This window comes from Bos indicus, chromosome 23, assembly GCF_029378745.1.
Source record: "Bos indicus isolate NIAB-ARS_2022 breed Sahiwal x Tharparkar chromosome 23, NIAB-ARS_B.indTharparkar_mat_pri_1.0, whole genome shotgun sequence".
NCBI lineage: Eukaryota > Metazoa > Chordata > Mammalia > Artiodactyla > Bovidae > Bos > Bos indicus.
In genome coordinates this window covers 31,828,844-31,851,590 of record NC_091782.1, presented here as the reverse complement: position 1 = coordinate 31,851,590, position 22,747 = coordinate 31,828,844, and the positions used below count along the sequence as shown (strand labels likewise).

The following is a 22,747-nucleotide window of genomic DNA, read 5'->3' as shown; positions in this document are numbered from 1 at the left end:
TGTTACTTAGTCTGGCTATTCTTTTCTTCTTGTGTTTTCATTTTAGTTATTGTATTCTTCAGTCGTGACTGATCTTTCTTATGATTTTAGATCCTTGTTAAAATTCTTACTGTGTTCAGCTATTCTTTTCCCCAAGTCAGTTACTATTATTATTACTAATGCTTTCAATTCTTTGTCTAGTAAATTTGATTTCCATCTCAGTAGCTGTTTCTTTTTCAGAAATTTTCTCTTGCCGTTTCAATTGAGACAAATTACTCTGTCTTCTTATTTTGCTTAACTTCCTTTGTCTCTATGAAATTAGATGGAAATGTTATCCATGGTGGCCTTGAAGAGGTGTTCTTATATGGGAGTGTCCCTGTACAATCTCCGTGGGACCAGTGGCTTTGATGGCAGAACTGGGTTTGACCTGAACACAAGTCATGTCTTTCCTCAGGGTGCACTGACAGCTATCACCTTGTTAGGGGATGGGGTCAGAACTGAAGGGGCTGGGGCCAGAGCCAGGTGTGAGCCAGTGCTTCTTTCTCTTTGCTCAGTGGCCATCACAGTCCTTTTGAGGGTATAGTGGGTCTCAAGTTCCTGAAGCCCCAGAGGAGAGCAGTGCTGGAGCAAGAGCATTGGTGTGTTTATTTGGCAAAAGTCAGTCTATTGTGTATGGTGGTCTGGCCACTCTCAGACATGTGGTCTCCTTGTAATACGCTGCCTGTGCAAATTCCAGTAATGGTTGCCCTCTTCCTGCTCATGCTTGGAGCTACCTTTAGCATCTCACAGCGAGCTTTCCCCTTTGTCATGGCAGCTGTTGCTCCAGAGTGGAGCTGCAACGAGAAACTCTAGCTGTGCTGGAGTGTTTACTCAGCTCAGGGTAGAACATCCACTGGGGCATTTGTGTGTGAAGCCTTTTGTTCTGCCCTTTCCACCCTGCTTTGGGAAGATAGAAGCATTTTTGCACTATTCCCAAACTGAGTTGAGGTTTCCCATAGCCCATTTCTTAGTCCCTCTGAGCCTCCCAACAGCCAAGGGAGCTCCTCTTCCCTTAGTCAGACCCCAGGACTGGGGTGTCCAAGATGTAACTTGAGCTGCTCACCCCTCATGGAGAGTCTTCTTTGTAATCTTCCTTTTCCTCTGAGTCCCCTCCTAGGGGCATAGGACCTGACCTAATTGCCTGTCTTTGTTTCTGACTTGATTCTGTCTTTACCTTTCTCATAGCCTTGCTTGTACAGGAGTCTCTCTGGTTGTCTCCAGTTAGTTTTCAGTGAAAATTTTTCCACATAAATATGTGAGGGGAGATGAGTTCCATATCCTTGTACTCTGCCATCTTGATTCGAATCCAGTCTATTTCTCAAAGTTGTTTATTTCCTCTTGATCTTACAATGCACTAGACTGGTTGTAGATAGCCTCTAAAAAATGATTGTAATAGATACAACAAAAGTAATAGTTGATGATTCTAGCTGTAGGAATGTAGGTGTTCTATTGTAATATTTTAAATATCTAAAATAAAGAATAACAAAGAAATAGAGGTGTTTGTTAAAATATCTATTCAAATATGTATTGAATAATTATGTACTAAGTGCTGGGGAAAACATTTATATATTTCTCTTATTAATTTTCACAACAATTAAGACCACTGAAACATAAAGTCTATTTTCTGATATTTCTGTTAAATAGAGAAACACCCAATTGCTCTCCTAAAGATTACAGTTTTTAAAATGTAATTTTATTACAATATATGATTTCTAAACCAAAATTTTCTTTCTACAGATGAACTATGTTAGCTAGAAACAATATAACAATTTAAAAATGTTCATTAATTTATAAACTCGTGGTGTACTTTAATACTAGCAAGTAAATTATTGGATGTAGATTAGTAATCTAAGGTAATTTCACTTGTTTATATATTATTGCAAAACTCTTGACAAGACATCAAGGAAAATTACTGAGAAAAAAGTTTGGAAATATTAAATAATTTTGTTATGTTTCTGAGTTTTGATAGTTACCGTCTTTGTTACGGTTTAAATGGTCTTCAAAGATTTCTGTCAATACTTTTGCAGTACTAAACTTGGCCTTGAAGCTTAAAAATGTTGGCAGGCAGAATTAAATTAATAAGGCAAAGTTTAGTCTTTACGTATTCCATTAAAAATAATTTTATTTATTTATTTTTTTAATTTAAATTTATTTATTTTAATTGGAGGCTAATTACTTTACAATATTGTATTGGTTTTGCCATACATCAACATGAATTCGCCACGGGTGTACCCGTGTTCCCCATCCTGAACCCCCCTCCCACCTCCCTCCCCGTACCCTCCCTCTGGGTCGTCCCAGTGCACCAGCCCCAAGCATCCTGTATCCTGCATCGAACCTGGACTGGCGATTAGTTTCTTATATGATATTATACGTGTTTCAAGGCCATTCTCTCAAATCATCCCACCCTCTCCCTCTCCCACAGAGTCCAAAAGACTGTTCTACACATCTGTGCCTCTTTTGCTGTCTCGCATACAGGGTTGTCGTTACCATCTTTCTAAATTCCATATATATATGTGTTAGTATACTGTATTGGTGTTTTTCTTTCTGGCTTACTTCACTCTGTTTAATAGGCTCCAGTTTCATCCACCTCATTAGAACTGATTCAAATGTATTCTTTTTATTTATTTATTTTTGACTGTGCAGCGTCTTCATTGCTGCCTGGGCTTTTCTTTAGTTGCAGTGAGCTGGGGCTACTCTCCAGTTGCAGTGGGCAGTCTTGTCATTGCAGTGGCCTCTCTTGTGGTGGAGCACTGGCTCTAGGGTGCGCAGGCTTCAATAGCTACAGCACGTGAGCTCAGTAGTTGTGACTCCTGGGCTCTAGAGAACAGGCTCAACAGTTGTGACTCTCAGGCTTAGTTTCTTCGAGGTATGTGGGATCTTCTTGAATCAGGGATTGAACCAGCGTTTCCTGCAATGGCAGAAGGGTACTTTACCATTGAGCCACCAGGGAAGCCTATGGATTCTGTTTTTAGAAGTGTTTCATGCTTCCCTTTCCACCTCCCCATTAGACTACCTCTGACAAATATTCCTTTAAATTTGGCCCTTAGAATGATGAAGAAATCAGGAAGAAACTTCAGGACAACTCATCCCCTTCCCTATACAGCAGGCTTCAAACATGTTTATTAGTGATATTGTTATCTTAGTACAACTTTATGGTATCATGTTGAAGGTATTCCTTAGAAACTGTTCTAACTAGGACAACTCTTTGAAGGGCATTAATTGCTGCTTTGGGACTTACCCTCCCACTGAACCCAGTTAAGGAAAGCAAGTGTTTATTCTTTTGTTTCCATAAAGGCACCATTTGCTCTAGGAAAAGGGGAGGTCCATCCCCTGACACAGTGAATGCTCTAATGACTTCCTCTTTCCAGCTAAAACCAGATCTTTTTGGTAGACTCAGGACTCTGTCTTATGTAGCAATGATAATCACAGTAATTTTCAGACTCTGCTTTTCTATATTGATGTAGTAGATTAGAATATATGGTACACACAGCCATTTATGCTGGTGATTTCCAAGAGATGAAAACTAGAGATCAGATCAGTCCACACATAGGACTGATAGAGGGCATAGATTCTGTAGACAAATATAGGGAATGAGGACAGACACAGGAAGGACAGAAGTGGAAAGAACTGTTTGAGTTTTACTTAAGCACTAGGTGAGAGTATTAAAGGACTAATATAAGAAAAAACAACCTCGCCAAGGATATGGGAATGGGAAAAAGACACTTGTGTCCACCACTGTTTCTTCCATCTATCTTAGTTAAAAAAAAGAGAAGAGATATTTCATTTCACAACCCATGAAATCTACCTTTGATGAAGTCTTTATTTTTGTCTCCTCTGGTAAGAAGTAAAGTAAACCATAAAGTTCTTACATTTTCTCTACTTACATCTGTTTTTTTTTTTTTTGTCTCTTATCTCATATTCCTCTCTAACATTTATTAGTATGTTGAAGGATAGATCATACAACAGATTAAGATATGGCTGTAACTTTGTTTTAATCAATATACTAAGATTTTTAGGCAATTGAACAAGGAAGAAGAAAGTTATATCCACAATAGAAGAAGCAATGACTGAATTTGGGTTTATATTTCTCATGATGTACTATTTCCCTTCTAGGGCAATTGAAAAATAATTTCTAGATTTTTCTATCATCTCTCAAGAGGCAGTGATCTCTACGTGATGTAATCTTCGTAATTCACTATTTGACCATTGCCACTTTTTGATTCAGCCATGGTGAACTTCATCATCCAGTGGGCTCAACAACACCTTCTCTGGTGAGGTCTGACCTGTAGCCTTAAGCAGGAAGTGCCTCTTTCCAAACTTGTCCTTTCTTATATATTGTCTCTTGGTCCAAGATTCATTTAGAGTTCTAGTTGCATCTTTATAGTTATTCTCCTTCCATAACTTAAAGTTCTTTATGTTAATCTTCTGTTTAATTACAAAATTTTCTTTTTAAGTAATGTAATATCTGACTCTCCTGCATGGTTTCTGAGCTACAGAAAGTAGTCTAGTGTAACTAGTGAATGATTAAGAGTTTAAAGGCCTGAATCAGTCTTACTGTTGTGGGGTTAAACTATTTCTAACTTTCATGCTGAAACTCAACAAATTAGCTACTGCTCACAGCTTTTTGAGGAATTGCACTTATAAAACATGAGTAATTAAAAGACCCCAGTAGAGATAATTGGGGGATTCCCAAGTGGTGTGATAGTAAAGAATCTGCCTGCCAGTGCAGGAGGTGCAAGAGACGTGGGCTTGATCCCTGAGTTGGGAGGATCCCCTGGAGTAGGAAATGGCAACCCACTCCAGTATTCTTGCCTGGAGAATCCCATGAAAAGAGGAACATAGTGGAATATAGTCCATGGGGTCACAAAAAGTCAGATACGACTGAGCACACACACAGGCAATAGAGGCAACCATGGATGGCTCTGCTGTGAATTTTACTTATTTGGCCAATAGCTTATTAGAAAGTGGGAGAGAAAAAATTGGCTGTGGAAGAAGGGAAGCAGATATGATGTGTCAATGTCGAGTAAGGCAAAGCATTCACAGAGAGAAGGCGGGATATTTAAATAGTGGTTATTATGCCTTGTCATAGTAACTATATAACAAAAGACGGTATTTATCTTTCCTATGAAAGACTGAAAACCCACAAGAGAAAAAAAATCACTTAGGAGTCATAAATATTTATGAAATGCACTTTATTATTATTATTTTTAATAAAAAGAAACCTAAGGTTCTCTAGGTTCAATATATAAAATGACAGAGTCATTTAATGGTTTCAATAAACGTTCAGAATTCTTCTCTAAGTTGGAGAATAAAAATATATGTAGACATTATAAATTATGAGCAGAATTTGAATATGGTCTCAGTTACTGTCCTAGAGGAAAGAAACAATGTGAAAACGTCCTTGAGGCTCTGTGTTCAGGTGTCTCAACCCTGTGATACACAGGAGCAAACTTAACTTTCAGCACCAGTAGTTGGATTCCTCTCCATCTTCCCCCAACCTCACATTCTTCCTTGCTTCTTTGTTCTCTGGATGGCTTTTATCTTCCTTTTTCTAAAAATACCTCTTTTCAAATCAGTGATGTTTTATGTCCTTTAAAAGGCATTTTATTACTGTTTCCCCCATCTATTTCACAGACTAGTCATGTGAACTAAGATTTTCAGCTTTGTTTGTATCATGAGTAATCATAAGTTGATGTCCATATGTTTCTATTTAGCTTTCAGTTTAGAAATAAATTGTAAGTGCAAGTAAAAAATAGGGAGATAAAGTTAGTCTATAAAAATATTTACTTGAAGCTCAATATTTTCACCCTATATAAACATTTTGAAATCACAAATAAATTTGATGTTACTTGTATCTTTTCATCTATATGTAAGATTCATATTTAGCTTTCAGTTTAGAAATAAATTGTGAGTGCAAATAAAAAATAGGGAGATAAAGTTATTCTATAAAAATATTTACTTGAAGCTCAATATTTTCACTCTATATAAGCATTTTGGAATCACAAATAAATTTGATGTTACTCATATCTTTTCATCTATATGTAAGATTATTGGGATTGCAATTATTCTGTTTTCTATAATCACATAAATAGAAATTGCCTGAAAATGATGAAGAGAAAACTAAAGCTATTTGTTTTAAAAAAAAGATTGTTTTATGGAAATTTTCTTCTGTTGGTATATTAGGATTTTTTCAAGTTACTTTTAACATAGATGTCTTGCTTAGATGAGTAAGAATAACTCAACAGTTAAGAAGTTACTTTTCTATAACAACACAAATATCTGGATGAAACATGAAAGTTAAAAATACTTTGTAACTTTTTGTTACTTTTTATTTTAGATCGAATTTACAGAAAATGTGCTAAAGTGGTATAAAGAACTATTAACCTTTTAAGTAGATTCAGCAATAGTTTGCATTCTACCTGAAAGACTTATTCTATAATCTCTTTTTTTCTCTCTCATCTATCTATATCTATCTATCACATATGAATCTATGTATCTATCATCTATGTATATATCTATTATCTATGTATAAATATATTAATTTCTATCTATTTACCTATCACTATCTATTATCTATCTATGGTATCTTTTTTTCTGGACAATAATAGTCTAATTTGGAGATACCATGTTCTTTTCTGCTAAATTCTATTGTTTATTTCCTAAGAATAGGAATGCTATTTTACATAATCATTGTATAGTTAACAAAATAAGAAAATTGAACATAGATACTATATTATTATCTAACCTATAATATATAATTATATTATAGGTTAGATAATAGTGGGGTGCCATCGCCTTGGTATTCAATTCTTTGATCTGGCTTCTGTTTCTTTTCTAAGTGTTTCTATGGTTCTTGGAGAATTTCCACACTTTTTTTGAATCTGTGTAGTTCTTTCCTTGGACTTCCCAGGTGGTGCTAGAGGTAAAGAACACGTGACAACAGATGAAAGTGACACAGGTTTGATCCCTGAATTGGTAAGATCCCCTGGAGCAGGAAATGGCAACCCACTCCAGTATTCTTGTCTGGAGAATCCCATGGACAGAGGAGCCTGGTGGGCTTCTGTTCATAGGGTCACAAAGAGTCAGACACAGCTGAAGCGACTTAGCACAGCGCAACACAATTCTTTCCTTAGGTAACAAGCAAAGCATGATGATGGAAAGAATCAATGCAAGTTCTGAAGACAACTTTGTTCTACTGGGTTTTTCTAATTGGCCTCAGCTTGAGTTAGTTCTCTTTGTGGTTATCTTGATGTTCTACTTGATGACATTGATAGGCAACCTGTTCATCATTATCTTGTCACACCTGGACTCCCATCTCCACACTCCCATGTACTTCTTCCTCTCAAATCTCTCTTTTCTGGATCTCTGCTACACCACAAGCTCCATTCCTCAGTTGCTGATCAACCTCTGGGGCCCAGTAAAAACCATCTCTTACAATGGCTGTATGATTCAACTTTATTTTTTCCTTGCATTGGGATCCACAGAATGTGTGCTACTGATGGTGATGTCCTATGACCGTTATGCAGCTGTGTGTAGACCCTTGCATTATACTGTCCTCATGCACCCTCGTTTCTGTCAACTGTTGGCTGTGGCTTGTTGGGTAAGTGGCTTTTCCAACTCAGCACTTCACTTCTTGTTTGCCTTCTGGGTACCCCTGTGTGGACATCGCCAAGTGGACCATTTCTTCTGTGAAGTTCCAGCACTGCTTCGACTGTCATGTGTTGATACTCATGCTAATGAGCTGACCCTCATGGTCACGAGCTCCATTTTTGTTCTCATACCTCTCATCCTCATTCTCAGCTCCTATGGTGCCATTGCCTGGGCAGTGCTGAGGATGCAGTCAACAACTGGACTCCAGAAAGTCTTTGGGACGTGTGGAGCCCATCTTATGGTTGTATCCCTCTTTTTCATTCCAGTCATGTGTATATACCTCCAGCCACCATCAGGAAATTCTCAAGATCAAGGCAAGTTCATTGCCCTGTTTTATACTGTTGTCACACCTAGCCTCAACCCTCTAATCTACACCCTCAGAAACAAAGATGTAAGAGGGGCCGTAAAGAGACTAGTGGGGTGAGAATGGTCTACTATACTTGTGACAATAATGGTATAATGGAGCATCTGTTTCACCAATAGTTCATCTACCCATCCACACGCCAACCCTTCTTTCATTCACTCACTCTATTAGCACTTATTTTGTACTCTCACAAGGTCACAGAGTTCAGGTAGCAGATAGGAATTAAACACAGTCTGCCTAAATAGTAATCACTCTTCAGTGGATATAACAGCCATGTAAAACATGAATCAAGCATCAATATTAATTTTTTCAGTGCAGAAATCCAATAAAAATATCCTTCACTTAACTGAAGATGAAGCATAGAATTTGTTGTAAAAATTGATAAAATTCAGATGTAAAATTCCTATGGAGAGATGATATTCTTAATTTAAAATGACCTAGAATATGTCTTTCAGTTTCTCCCTTTATAGGCAAAATTTGTCATAAAATTTTTCTTCTGTCTTTGGTTTAATAATGAAAGATAAGTCTTTACTCCAACACTGTTATTCTCTTTTGAATACTAGTTAATATTGAAAAAAAATTTAGTGTATTCTTTGATATTCCATTATCATTAGTAAGAAAATAATTTTGATGAATTGTACCAAAAAGGGCTTTCAAATAATGCCCCTCATATTTTCCTTTTTTTTTTTTTCAAGTCAGTGAGACTTGTAAAGGAGGTGAAAATAAGTTGCAAAGCTGTGCTATATAGCACATAAAGTAGTGGTCATCCTAGGCTAGGTTTTGTTAGTGAAGTTAGAGCATGGTGCACCTGCTTAACTTAAGAAGTGATAAAGAATGTCTGAGTTGACTGAGTACTAGACTCTTGAAAAATGAGTTGATGAATCTGATGGGTATTTGAAAGAATTATGTGAAAATATATTAGAAAATATTTGTGATAAAAGCTGTATGAAAAAGCTAGTTTTTTTTTCCTTTTCAAACTCAATCTGATTTGAATATTTGTGGTTAGAAAGTTCATTATAAAAATCAACTGACACATTTTCCAAACAAATGTATTTTTATCAAAGTATAATTTCATTACCTATGTTACTGCCACCATCTCCATCTGAAATGTATACTATGTATATAACACTTTAAACTGAACCCACATTGAGCTGAAGAATAATTAAATTTAAAGTAAAATCTTGGCAAAACCTGAATTTTGAATGGTAACTCAAATGTCAGTTGTAGTTTTTGAAGCCTTTAAAGTTTAGGTATGATTGGTTCAAACCCTATTTCCTAAAGTATTAAAATGAAAAACACATCCAAAATCTTCCCCTCAATTTTCTGTATGGCTTGCAGTTATATTGATTCTGATGTCTTTGTTTTTTCCTTTGTTTATCTGTGATTCAGTCTTTATCTCCAACTAGGTGTATATGGGGTATATTCAATTATGCTTAAGCTACTTTACAGAAAATTAAGAGCCAAGAATCATGTCTATAAAAGAACTTTTAGTAAATAATTGGGGCCACATAGAGTGAACCATCACAGAGGAAAACAAAAACTTTAAAAAACTTAAAAGACATAACTGAGTTCTTTGAACCATCTTGCATTTATGGAAATACCACTATTTGGGATACTGCATGCAGTACCCAGGTCTCTCACTGCCTAAATTTTCAGATACAAATCCACCATATTCCAATTACAATTCACAAACAAAATTACTCAAAAGAAAAATTTCATAGACTTATCAGATCTATCTTGCAAGAATATTCTATGTACACTTGAAGAGAATGTTTATCCTTGTGCTGATAGATGGGATATATATGAAAGTCTGTTAAGTCCAATTGGTATAAAGTATGGTTCAAGTCCAATTTTTAAAATAGATTTTCTTTCTGGGTAATGTACCCATTGCTGAAAATGAAGTCCCCTACTATTACTGTGTTGTAGTGTTGTCTGTTTCTCCCTTCAGACCTGTTAGTATTTGCTTAATTCATTTAGCTGCATCAGATCAGATCAGATCAACTGCTCAGTCGTGTCCAACTCTTTGTGACCCCATGAATCGCAGCACTCCAGGCCTCCCTGTCCATCACCAACTCCTGGAGTTCACTCAGACTCAATTGTGAGTTTTGAGGTGTCTGTGGGTTTGGTGTGACTTTGGGCAGCCTGTATTTTGATACTAAGGGCTATGTTCCTGCATTGCTAGAGAATTAGCGTGGTGTGTCTTGCTCTGGAACTTGTTGACTCTTGAGTGGAGCTTGGTTTCAGTGTAGGTATGGAGGCTTTTGGATGAGCTCTTGTTGATTACTATTCCCTGGAGTAAGGAGTTTTCTGATGTTCTCAAGTTTTGGATTTAAGTCTCCTGCCTGTGGCTTTCAATTTTATTCTTACAGTAGCCTCAAGACTTCTCCATCCATACTGCACAGATGATAAAACATCTAGGTTAGTGGTGAAAAGATTCTCCACAGCGAGGGACAACCTGAGAGGTTCACAGAGTTACATAAAAAAGAGAAGAGGGAGGTGGGAGTTAGAGGTGACCAGGAGGAGAAGATGGGGAGTCAAAAGGGGAGAGACCAATCTAGCCAGTAATAAGTTCCCTAAGTGTTCTCCGCAGCCTGGAACACCCAGAGAGATTCACAGAATTAAGTAGAGATGAGAAAGGGGAGGGAGGAGATAGAGGTGACCTGGGGAAGAAGAGGGAGAGTCAAAAGGGGACAGCAATCAAGCCAGTAATCACACCCCTAAGTAAAAATTGGTACTGAAGATTAGAGTCTTCGGTTCAGTTCAGTTCAGTCACTCAGTCATGTCCAACTCTTTGCGACCCCATGAATTGCAGCACACCAGGCCTCCCTGTCCATCACCAACTCCTGGACTTCACCCAAACACATGTCCGTCGAGTCGGTGATGCCATCCAGCCATCTCATCCTCTGTTGTCATCCCCTTCTCCTGCCCCTAATCCCTCCCAGCATCAGAGTCTTTTCCAATGAGTCAACTCTTCGCATGAGGTGGCCAAAGTACTGGAGATTCAGCTTTAGCATCATCAGTCCTTCCAATGAGCACCCAGGACTGATGTCCTTTAGAATGGACTGGTTGGATCTCCTTGCAGTCCAAGGGACCCTCAAGAGTCTTCTTCAACACCACAGTTCAAAAGCATCAATTCTTTGGAGCTCAGCTTTCTTCACAGTCCAACTTTCACATCCATACATGACCACGGGAAAAACCATAGCCTTGACTAGATGGACCTTTGTTGGCAAAGTAATGTCTCTGCTTTTCAATATGCTATCTAGGTTGGTCATATCTTTCCTTCCAAGGAGTAAGCGTCTTTTAATTTCATGGCTGCAGTCACCATCTGCAGTGATTTTGGAGCCCCCCAAAATAAAGTCGGACACTGTTTCCACTGTTTCCCCATCTATTTGCCATGAAGTGATGGGACCAGATGCCATGATCTTCGTTTTCTGAATGTTGATCTTTAAGCCAACTTTTTCACTCTCCACTTTCAGTTTCATCAAGAGGCTTTTGAGTTCCTCTTCACTTTCTGTCATATGGGTGCTGTCATCTGCATATCTGTGGTTATTGATATTTCTCCCGGCAATCTTGATTCCAGCTTGTGCTTCTTCCAGCCCAGTGTTTCTTATGATGTACTCTGCATATAAGTTAAATAAGCAGGATGATAATATACAGCCTTGACATACTCCTTTTCCTATTTGGAACCAGTCTGTTGTTCCATGTCCAGTTCTAACTGTTGCTTCCTGACCTGCATATAGGTTTCTCAAGAGGAAAGTCAGGTAGTCTGGTATTCCCATCTCTTTCAGAATTTCCCACAGTTTATTGTGATCCACACAGTCAAAGGCTTTGGCATAGTCAATAAAGCAGAAATAGATGTTTTTCTGGAACTCTCTTGCTTTTTCGATGATCCAGCAGATGTTGGCAATTTGATCTCTGGTTCCTCTGCCTTTTCTAAAACCAGCTTGAACATCTGGAAGTTCACGGTTCACGTATTGCTGAAGCCTGGCTTGGAGAAGTTTGAGCATTACTTGACTAGCATGTGAGATGTGTGCAGTTGTGCGGTAGTTTGAACATTCTTTGGCACTGCCTTTCTTTGGGATTTCCTGGGGCTTCCCTGGTGGCTCAGAGGGTACAGTGTCTGCCTGCAATGCAGGAGACCTGGGTTTGATCCTTGGGTCAGGAAGATCCCCTGTAGAAGGCGAATGGCTAACCCACTCCAGTACTCTTGCCTGGAAAATCCCATGGACAGAGAAGCCTGGTAGACTACAGTCCATGGGATCGCAAAGAGTCAGACATGACTGAACAACTTCACACTCACTTTCTTTGGGATTGGAATGAAAACTGACCTTTTCCAGTCCTGTGGCCACTGCTGAGTTTTCCAAATTTGCTGGCATATTGAGTGCAGCACTTTCACAGTATCATCTTTCAGGATTTGAAATAGCTCAACTGGAATTTTGTCACCTCCACTAGCTTTGTTCATAGTGATGCTTTCTAAGGCCCACTTGACTTCACATTCTAGGATGTCTGGCTTTAGGTGAGTGATCACACCAGCATGATTATCTGGGTCCTGAAGATCTCTTTTGTACAGTTCTTCTGTGTATTCTTGCCACCTCTTCTTAATATCTTCTGCTTCTGTTAGGTCCATATCATTTCTGTCCTTTCTCGAGCCCATCTTTGCATGAAATGTTCCCTTTGTATCTCTAATTTTTTTGAAGAGATCTCTAGTCTTTCCCATTCAAAAATACAATATTATAAATATTAAAAAATTCAATCACAAAAATTAAAAAATATGTATATGAAATTTGCTTTAAAAATAGGGCCTTCTATATGTGAGACAGCAAAAGAGACACAGATGTAAAGAACAGACTTTTGAACTCTGTGGGGGAAGGCGAGAGTGGGATGATTTGAGAGAATAGCATTGAAACATGTATATTACCATATGTGAAATAGATAGCCAGTCCAGGTTTGATGCATGAGACAGGGTGCTCAGGGCCGGTGTACTGGGATGACCCAGAGGGATGGGATGGGGATGGAGGTTGGAGCAGGGTTCAGGATGGGGAACGCATGTACACCCATAGCTGATTTTTGTCAATGTATGGCAAAAACTACTACAATATGTAAAGTAATTAGCCTCCAATTAAAATAAATTATTTAATTAAAAAATAAAATAGGGTCTTTTTTTTTTTTCAAAGTAATAGTAGGTTATAAAAATGAGAATTATCTAGGAATTTCTCTGGAGCTATTGAGGGCAATGTAGGGTCAGTTCAGTTTCAGATAGTTCCTTGTTCTAGCTTATACTTCTTCTCAAGGTCTATAGGCACCTTCCAATGCTTAGTCAATGCTAACTACATGGTTTAAATCTGTTGCACCTATCACTTCCAGAGTTGTTCCCTCTTCTTTGTTTATTTTGGCTTCCTCTGTTTTCAAGTCTCTCCAGTGTCTAATTTCTGCCCTGACACAAGGGGGCAAAGGTGGTCACTTAGTTAGGCTCACTTGTTCAGTTGTGCTGTGGGGAGGACAGAACACTGCAAACAAATGTCACTGGCGTGTGTGGGGAGTGCTCCCAGTGTATAAACCACAATGGGTTTGCCCCAGCTCATGTTGTGTGTGCTTTTCTGGTCTACACTGCTCAGGCTCCAGGTTGCTCTGCAGGGGAATTGTCCAAAGCGGGCCCTGGGTTTCGTGCACTTCCTAGGTCTAAGACACTCAGATTCAGGTTCTCGGGTACTCCGCAAAGGCACAAATTTGGTTGGGCCTGCGTTTTGTGCCCTTCCCAGGTCCTAGCAGCTCAGGCGACCAGGTGCTTGGCAAGGACACTGTCCCAGGTGAATCGTGCATCTTAATCACCTCCTCAGTCCTGGCCACTTGGTTTCTTGGGTGCGCTGCAGGAGTGCCGTCTCAGGTGTGCCGTGTGTCTCCTTTGGGGAGCTGATCTCTGGCTGTGACCATCCTGGCAGATGTCAACTGTCTAGGATCTTAGGAACACTTGATTAGCAACTAGGAGCCTGCTCACAGTTTGGTGGGGGATGCCATCTCTGGGGCCGAGATTGCCCTTTGCCTTCCGGTTCTGGCTGTCGCCAGCCTTCCTCTCTGCCTCCCATGGGTGGATGGGCTGGTCTGCAGTTGGCTAGCTCTCCTCTGGTATTCGCTCAGTCCTTTGTTATGTGAGCAAGCCAGGCTGTGCCTTAGGTTAGAGCTTTTCGAGGGGAAAGTTCTCTTTCTCTATCTTTTTTTTTCCTCTTTCTGGCTATCCCACAGTTTGTGATGCTATCTCATGTTAGCTCCCTCAGATTGTCCTCAGCGCATTCAGACCTGGTCCTTACCCTAAGCCTGCAACCTGCGCCTCCCTGTTCAGCCCCCGCTCGCTGGTGGCAGATGCAAAGAGTGTCTGGGCTACTTCTCCACTGGGAGTTGTGGTTAGGCGCCTATTCTGTGGGTTTTTTTTTTTTTTTCCTCCCAATCATGTTGCACTCTGAGATTCCAAAACTCCCCACAGGCCCGCTGGTAAGAGGGTTTCCTGGTGTTTGGAAACTTTTCCTTCTTCACGACTCCCTCCCTGGTATGGGTCTCCATCCCTAACTCTTTTGTCTCTCTTTTTGTCTTTTGTATTTTGTCCTACCTGCTTTTAAAGAGAATGGGCTGCCTTTCTGGGTGCATGGTGTCTTCTGCCAGTGTTCGGAAGTTGTTTTGTGGAAGTTGCTCAACATTCAAATGATCTTTGGATGAATTTGTGGGGGAGAATGTGGTTTCCCCATCCTATTCCTTCACCATCTTCCCCATTTCCAATTGTTTACTTTTTCTAGATTCCATGTAGAAGTGATAACATGGAGTGTTTATATTGATATTTAATATATATATGTTATATATATATTATAATCTCCCCTTTATCTCCTTTATCCATTCAAATGTTGGTGAACACTAAGGTTGCTTCCATATCTTGGCTATTGTAAATAATGCTGCAATGAACGTTGGATTGTACATATCTGTTCAAATTAGTGTTTTTGTTTTCTTCAGATATATATACTCAGGAATGGAATTGCTGGATTGTAGAGTAGTTGTACTTTTAGTGTTTGAAAACCTCTAGTAAGTTTTCTGCAGTGGCTGTATCAGTTTACATTCCCATCAAGGGTCTAAAAGAGTTTCTTTTTTCCACATTCTTGCCAACATTTGTTGTTTGTAAAGTTTTGGATGATAACCATTCTGATAGGTATGAGGTAATGTCTCATTCTGGTTTTGATTTGCATTTCTCTAATAATTAATGATGTGGAACATCCTTTTTTTTGGGGGGGAAACTACAACTGGTAAATTTATTTCCTTTATTTTAGGTCAAATAATACTTAAACATTTAAGCTGTAATTTTAATGTTTTCATTTTATTTTTTTAATTTAAATTTATTTATTTTAATTGGATGCTAATTACTTTACAGTATTGTATTTGTTCTGCCACACATCAACATGAATGTGCCTGTTAGCCATCTATATGTCTTCTTTGGAAAAATGTCTATTCATGCTTTCTGCCTATTTTTTGATTGAGTTTTTTGGTCTTATTGATACTGAGTTATATGAGCTGTTTATATATTTTGGATATTAACCACTTACCAGTCATACCATTTACAAATATTTTCTCCCATTCAGTCGGTCATCTTTTTGTGGATTATCATTTTGTTTTATATATATATATATATATACACACACACATATATATATACATACACATGTATATATTTCCTGTGCAAAAGCTTTTTAACATTAAGTAGGTCTAGTTTGTTTTTGCTTTTGTTTCTTTTGCCTTAGCATACAGATTCAAAAAAATGTTGCTATGATTTATCTCAAAGAGTGTTCTGCCTATTTTCTCTCTTAGGAGTTTTATGGATTCTGGTCTTAAATTTAGGTCTTTAATCGATTTTGAGTTTATTTTTTTTATATGATGAGTGGAAATGTTGCAGACATTCTTTTACATATAAATGTTCAGTTTTTGATCATTTCAGACTTACAAAACTTTTCAAAACTAGTAAAGTAAACAGATATGATGATGCTATACAAATTGTTTTTAACTTTCCTTCCATGCCACGCTCAGTTGCTTCAATCGTGTTCAACTCTGTGCGACCCAATGGACTGTAGCTTGCTAGGCTCCTCTGTCCATGGGATTCTCCAAGGCAAGAATACTGGAGTCAGTTTCCATTCCCTCCTCCAGGGGATCTTCCCAGCCCAGGGATGGAGCCTGTGGCAGGATGGAGTTCTTGCATCTTCTGCATTGCAGGCAGATTCTTGACCACTGAACTCCCAGAAAGCCTGTTACTTGCCTTAATTTTTAATAAATAATCATTTTTAAGATTAATAAGCACATGTAAAAGTAATAATCTTTAATGCCTACAGATAACTCCTGCCTACTTCTATAGTGTAATTGTCAAGTAGTTATTTTCACGTGTTCAGATTATTTCTATTCTTCATTAGGTGCACACAGATACAAATAAACACCACAGTGTATTATGTTTTGGTCTTTGGTGAACTAAATAGCTTTTGGTAAAATGAGCATATCTGGCAAAACACATCTTTGTCATTAGTGAACATCACTACCATTCTGTGATTGTAGCATCATCACATCTTTTTCTCAGCCTTATTGAGATAAAATAATAAAAATTGTCAAGAGTTAGACTTAAGGTGGGTAATGTGATGATTTTATATTGTCATTGTGAAATGATTACCACAATCAAGTTAAGTAACATATTCACTGTCTCACATAGCTATCCTTTGTGTATGTGGGTGATAGGAACAGTTAAGGTCTACTTTGTTAGCAAATTTCAAACACAGTACAGTATTATTAACTACAGTCAGCATGCTCTATGTTAGATTGCTAGAACTTATTCATTCTATCTGTAAATTGTCATGGCAGCAGTCAGAGGTCTTCTTTCCTTGTCACATTATCACTACTATGAGTAGTTATTAATCACTTATAGATCACAGCACCTCCCTGAGAACTTGATGTTCAAATTTAAGGTAATGCTTCTATAGATGACTAGAGGTACTTGATTATGTTGTAACTATGTTCATTTCTCTTAAGAGAAAGTTTTTGAATGAGTTCCAAATATATTCTTTCAGAATTCATCTGCACGTATGTACATTTGGTAAACTACATAAAAATTAAAATTGCTTTTATTAATTATGTTTAGTTCAGCTTTATTCTTCCTTTCTTGAATTTAAATCTGATTTCTCTTTCTTTTAAAAAATTTTTTTACTATGGAGACTCTCGGTAAAAATTTCTCATATTATTCTGCAACAAATTCCTCTGAATTTTATGACTTTTCTCTTTTGGATGGTTACCTATTTTCATAGTACCCACAACTCAAAAAAAAATTTATTTAACTCTATGCTGCTACTGCTGCTTCTAAGTCGCTCAGTCATGTCAGACTCTGTGCGACCCCATAGACGGCAGCCCACCAGGCTCCCCCATCCCTGGGATTCTCCAGGGAAGAACACTGGAATGGGTTGCCATTTCCTTCTCCAATGCATGAAAGTAAAAAGTGGAAGTGAAGTCGCTCAGTCATGTCCGACTCTTAGGGACCCCATGGACTGCAGCCTACAGGCTCCTCCATCCATGGATTTTCCAGGCAAGAGTATTGGAGTGGGGTGCCATTGCCTTCTCCGAATTAGTAAGGATAAAAAATTTTAAAATATTTTTATGGAAGGAAATATTTCACATCATAGAGTTGTTTGGGAACTAAGAGTCGCAAGAGACAGATATTTGTGGAAGCGCTACTCAGCGACCAGAATGTGAAAGTGAAAGTCGCTAAGTCCTGTCTGACTCTGCAACCCCATGGACTGACCATGGAATTTTCCAGGCTAGAATATTGGAGTGGGTAGCCTTTCCCTTCTCCAGGGGATCTTCCCCACCCAGGAAAGGAACCAGGGTCTTTTGCATTGCAGGCGGATTCTTTACCAACTGAGCTATGAGGGAAGCCCTCCCAGTGACCAGAGCAGAAGTCATATGAACCTCTCATGGACTGGTGGTGGTGGTGGCTTAGTAGCTAAGTCATGTCTGACTCTTGTGACCCCGTGGACTGTAGCCCACCAGGTTCCTCTGTCCATGGGATTCTCCAGGCAAGAATACTGGAGTGGGTTGCCATTTCCTTCTCCAGGGATCTTCCCTACCCAGGAATCGAACCCGAGTCTCCTGTGTTGCAGGCAGATTCTTTACCAACTGAGCTACAAGGGAAGCCCTTATAGTGCTTTATCCTCTCATGGACTAGAAAATGCCTAAAGGTATAGGTAAGAATGTCCTAGACTTCTGAGATATAAGCTGGTAATTTGTACTTTAAGCCTGTGCATGCACGTGGATTAAGTTGCTTTGTCGTGTCTGACTCTTTCCGACCCTATGGACCATAACCCACCAGGATCCTCTCTCCATGGGATTCTCCAGGCAAGAATACTGGAGTGAGTTACTGTGCTTCCTTCAGGGGATCTTCCCAGCCCAGGGATTGAACTCACATCTCTTACGTCTCCTACATTGGCAGATGGGTTCTTTGCCACTAGTGCCACCTGGGAAGCCCCATTTTAAGTCTGTACATTAACCTAAACTGAAATATTTTGGAAAACCTGTCTAGTACTGGACTTACGTATCAAAATTCTTTGGTAGCCAATTTCATTCCAGAACTTGACAATCAGAACTGTAGCAATAAGAAGACTGCTGTCTCCAAAATTACAATTGCTGTTATTAAAGAAGGTTATTACAAAACAGTTTGACAAGTGCATTTTTTCTCCCTTCCTTCCTTTTCTTTCTTTCCTTTTAGATTGAGTATGCATCTTTTTCAAAGAGAAATTTTTATGGTCCTCTAGTATGTTGTTGCTGTTTAGTCACAAGTTGTGTCCAGCTCTTCTGCAACACCATGGATTGTGCCCTGCAAGACTCTTCTGTCTGTGAGATATCCCAGGAAAGAATGTTTAAGTGGGTTGCTATTTGTACCCATGAGTCAAAGCTTTTTCTTGCCCAGAGTTCTCCAAAGAGCTGTCTTGACTTCCTTGTTCCGTAAACTGTAGATGATAGGGTTGAGCATGGATGTCACCACTGTGTAGAAGAGGGCCAGGAGTTTATCTACCCCAGGTGAATGGCTAGACTTGGGCCTCAAATAGCTGACAGATGCTGAGCCATAGAATAGCGTTACTACCAGTAGGTGGGAAGAACAGGTAGAAAGAGCTTTTCGGCGACCTTCAGGGGATGACATGATGAGCACGGCAGCTAAAATTCTGACATAAGAAGCAATGATTAATAAAAATGGGCTGGAAATGCAAAGAGTGGCCACAACAAAGACTGCAGCCTCATTATGGGATGTATCCCCACAGGCTAGTGCCAGAATAGGGGGGAGGTCACAGAAGAAGTGGTCTATTTCACAGGGGCCGCAGAAGTCCAAAGAAAAAATATAGTTGGTTTGGCCCAAGCTTACTATGCAACCCACACCCCAAGAAACCATTGCTAAATGGACGCACACTCCACGACTCATTCGTGTTGCATAGTGAAGTGGGGAGCATATGGCCGTATAGCGATCAAAAGCCATGGCTGCCAAAAGATAGCATTCACTGATCCCAAATAAGGCAAAGAAAAACATCTGTGTAGCACAGCCCTCCCGAGAGATTCCTCGGGCCTCACTCACAAGGCTCTGCAGCATCTTGGGTATGACAGAGCAAGTGTATCCAATCTCCAAGAGAGACAAGTTGGCCAGGAAGAAGTACATGGGGGTATGGAGGACTGAATTGGTCCAGATGGCAAGGGCTATGAGAGCATTGCCTGTCAGTGATGCTAAGAACATGAGTAAGATGAAGGAAAATAAAAGCCAACACTGTTCGGTTAACTCAGAGAATTTGGTAAATGCAAAGTGTTTCACAGACATGCTATTGTCTCTCCACAAGGAACAATTGATGCTCATGACCTGAAAAAAAGAAAGGCAGGTCATTAAAAGATTCTTTTAGCTGGAAATATAAATCTTTATATTGCTCTTAACAAGCTCAAGTCAGAGATAAATTTCTTACCTCTAGTTTTAAAAGTTTGGAAGTTACACTGATCCTGTTGCCAAATCTAGTCAGCAGACATAAAATGGAAAAAAATTTCCCTTTTATATCTAGTCAGCAGGCATAAAATGGAAAAAAAATTTCAGCACAATTAGCTTTTATCCCATTATTTTATCAAATAAAGTTATCATATCTAAATATTTATTTCCTATTGTCTTGCCACTGACTTGCTTTCTTCACTCATTCATTCTACAAGTATTTGTTGAATTCAGAGTATTTTCAGAGTATTTTTCAGTTACTGTTCATGGGTCCTGAGATTAAACAATGGACAAAAAAGGATGGAAACAAGTGGACTCATTCAAAATTCTGTTAAATATGAAATAACAACTCTGAATGATTACAAAACCCTTGGTGGATATGATTTTGAAAAATTTATTCACACATCAAGTATTCTATTATGATGCATTTACACTTAAAGCATTTATAAACATTTACTGTGTACTGTATCTAGTTAAATTAATTAATATAGTTTAATGTATATATTCCCCATGTAGCAACACAATTCAGTTAAGGTTGTAGTAAAGAAACAGAGCTAATAGTCTATTATCTTTTTTTTGAACCCAAAACATTTTCTTAAATATCTTCAGTTCTCAATAATAGCCTATGCAGTTGCATAAAAACTCTGATTGTGGAGAAGTTGTCATCTCTTTTATCAGTTAAATACACAAATATGTTATTAATATAATACTTACTAATTCTATCTTCCTGTACCTAGGAAGAACTGCTATTTCCTCAGTGACACTGATGGAGGAAACAAGGAAGAAATCCAAACCAGAAATGGAGAATGCCTCACTCTTTCTTAAGTAGGGACATCACAAAGATTTCATTTCATAAGTATACTGTCCCATTTAGACTGCAGACAGTAAATGCAAATGCTTGTGTTGGGAGTGAGAGTCAGGGTCGTGCGGCATGGGAGAAAGCAGCTGGTGGATGATACACTGGATGGCTGACTGTGCAAAGGCCAATGTATGCTGCCAGTCATTTGATAGTCTTAGCCCCACAGGATGAATAAAAAGTTATCCTGTGATAAGTACTTCCTACAGCTTCACAAAGTTCAGAGATAATTGAAAAAATAAGATGTCTAGAAAGGTCTGTGAGTGCCTCTAAATAATTAAACTTACAAAGAATTATATTCTGTCTATAAATAATTATTACATCATAGAGAGATAAATGTATGGGTCTGCTTGGGGTGAGAATACAAACAAATGTAGTCAAATTCCCTTCTCCCTCCCTGTCACTGGGAATAGTACTACACGAGGCAAAATCTGATTTTTTTCATGACATTTTCTGTTTTTTTCAGGGTTTACTCTCTGTTGACCTTTGTCCAGGGACCCTGAGATCCATGTAGTAGAGGTCAGTTTTATGTACATATCAAGAATATTTAACTTTAATCATTGTCTACTGAAAGAGAGGGAGGTCCTCAAGGGCAGCTGTCAGGGGTCTGTAGATAGGAGCGTCACGGCAGTACAACAGACGGCTTGGCACAGACATTCTTCAGGCTTTTACCTCATACATTTTCTGGACTTAAAGCTTCTAATTAATCATTTTTGTGAAGAAAAGGTGATGAAGCCCTTCCTGTCTTTCTTGCTGAGTTGTTTTGAGTTAAAATGCAAACATGACAGAGGCAAGCCATGAATGAAAAATAAGGAGTTAAAGTGCACTTCATCAGCATAAAAAACTCTTGCCTTTTACTAGTCTCATGTTAAGAAACTCAGAGGATGATGTGTGCCATACCCTCTATTATAACCAGTCTGTAAAAATAATCTATTTAATGTACATATGTGTAAAAATGAGTTTGCTGTACAGCAGAGATTGACACAGCATCTTAAATCAACTATACTTCAATAAAAAGCCTATGTTAAGATTTGGTTATCAAGAAAATATGCACTGATATTAATCTGAAGATATAGGAGTTTCATGCCCAATAATAAATTGTATTTGTCTATCTCTACTCAATGTAATAAGAGATTGAGTGATCAATGAACATCAACAAGATTCTGATGGTTTGAATTTTGGAATGGAGTTTCAGTGATAATTAGATGTATGAAGAGATAGAGGAAGGAGACAAGATAATTTTAATAGCTCAATGGGTTGGCTTCATGTGCCACCTTACTCAACCCCAAGATCCAAGACAAGTACATTCTGTATAGTTCTGCTTTGGAAATAATCTAGCACAAGTGATTCATTTTGGGTCCGTGCCACATAATCAGAAATGCTCCTTAACTAATTCAGTCCCTTATTAATCTCTGTTCTCTTAATGAAATGTTTCTTTGTTTCCCATCAGTCAAAGGAAAACATGAAACATTATTAGATATTTTACCTGAAACACTTAGTACAGTGCCTGGCATACAAGAAAAACTCAATAAATATTCAACTCTTTGCAACCCAATGGGCTGTACAGTCCATTGAATTCTCCAGGCTACAGTACTGGAGTGGGTACTATTTCCCTTCTTCAGGGGATCTTACCAACCCAGGGATCAAACCCAGGTTTCCCACATTGCAGGTGGGTTCTTAACCAACTGAGCTATCAGGGAAGCCCCAGTAAATATTAATCTTTGTTATGCTGAAATTGTCATTTCTAAATGATCAAGTAGTAGATACTGTTTATGTAAATTGGTCATTAGTTTGTAGAGAAGATTTCCCATTGCTTTCCACAATTCACCCATAGTCATTT

The 22,747-nt window shown here is 38.6% G+C and overlaps 2 protein-coding genes across 2 annotated transcripts; one reads left to right on the top strand and one right to left on the bottom strand.

The window, feature by feature from the left end:
- The first annotated feature begins 6,795 nt into the window (after nt 1-6,795).
- Nucleotides 6,796-8,397, top strand: LOC109576877 (olfactory receptor 2J3-like). Its single transcript, XM_019985520.2, has one exon. It carries the CDS (start codon nt 7,166-7,168, stop codon nt 8,090-8,092), a length of 927 nt encoding a protein of 308 aa, XP_019841079.2. The 5' UTR covers nt 6,796-7,165; the 3' UTR covers nt 8,093-8,397.
- An 8,843-nt stretch (nt 8,398-17,240) lies between these two features.
- LOC109576835 (olfactory receptor 10C1-like) lies at nt 17,241-19,936 on the bottom strand. The gene has a single exon (XM_019985470.2). It carries the CDS (start codon nt 19,929-19,931, stop codon nt 18,981-18,983), a length of 951 nt encoding a protein of 316 aa, XP_019841029.2. The 5' UTR covers nt 19,932-19,936; the 3' UTR covers nt 17,241-18,980.
- Between the last annotated feature and the right edge of the window lie 2,811 nt (nt 19,937-22,747).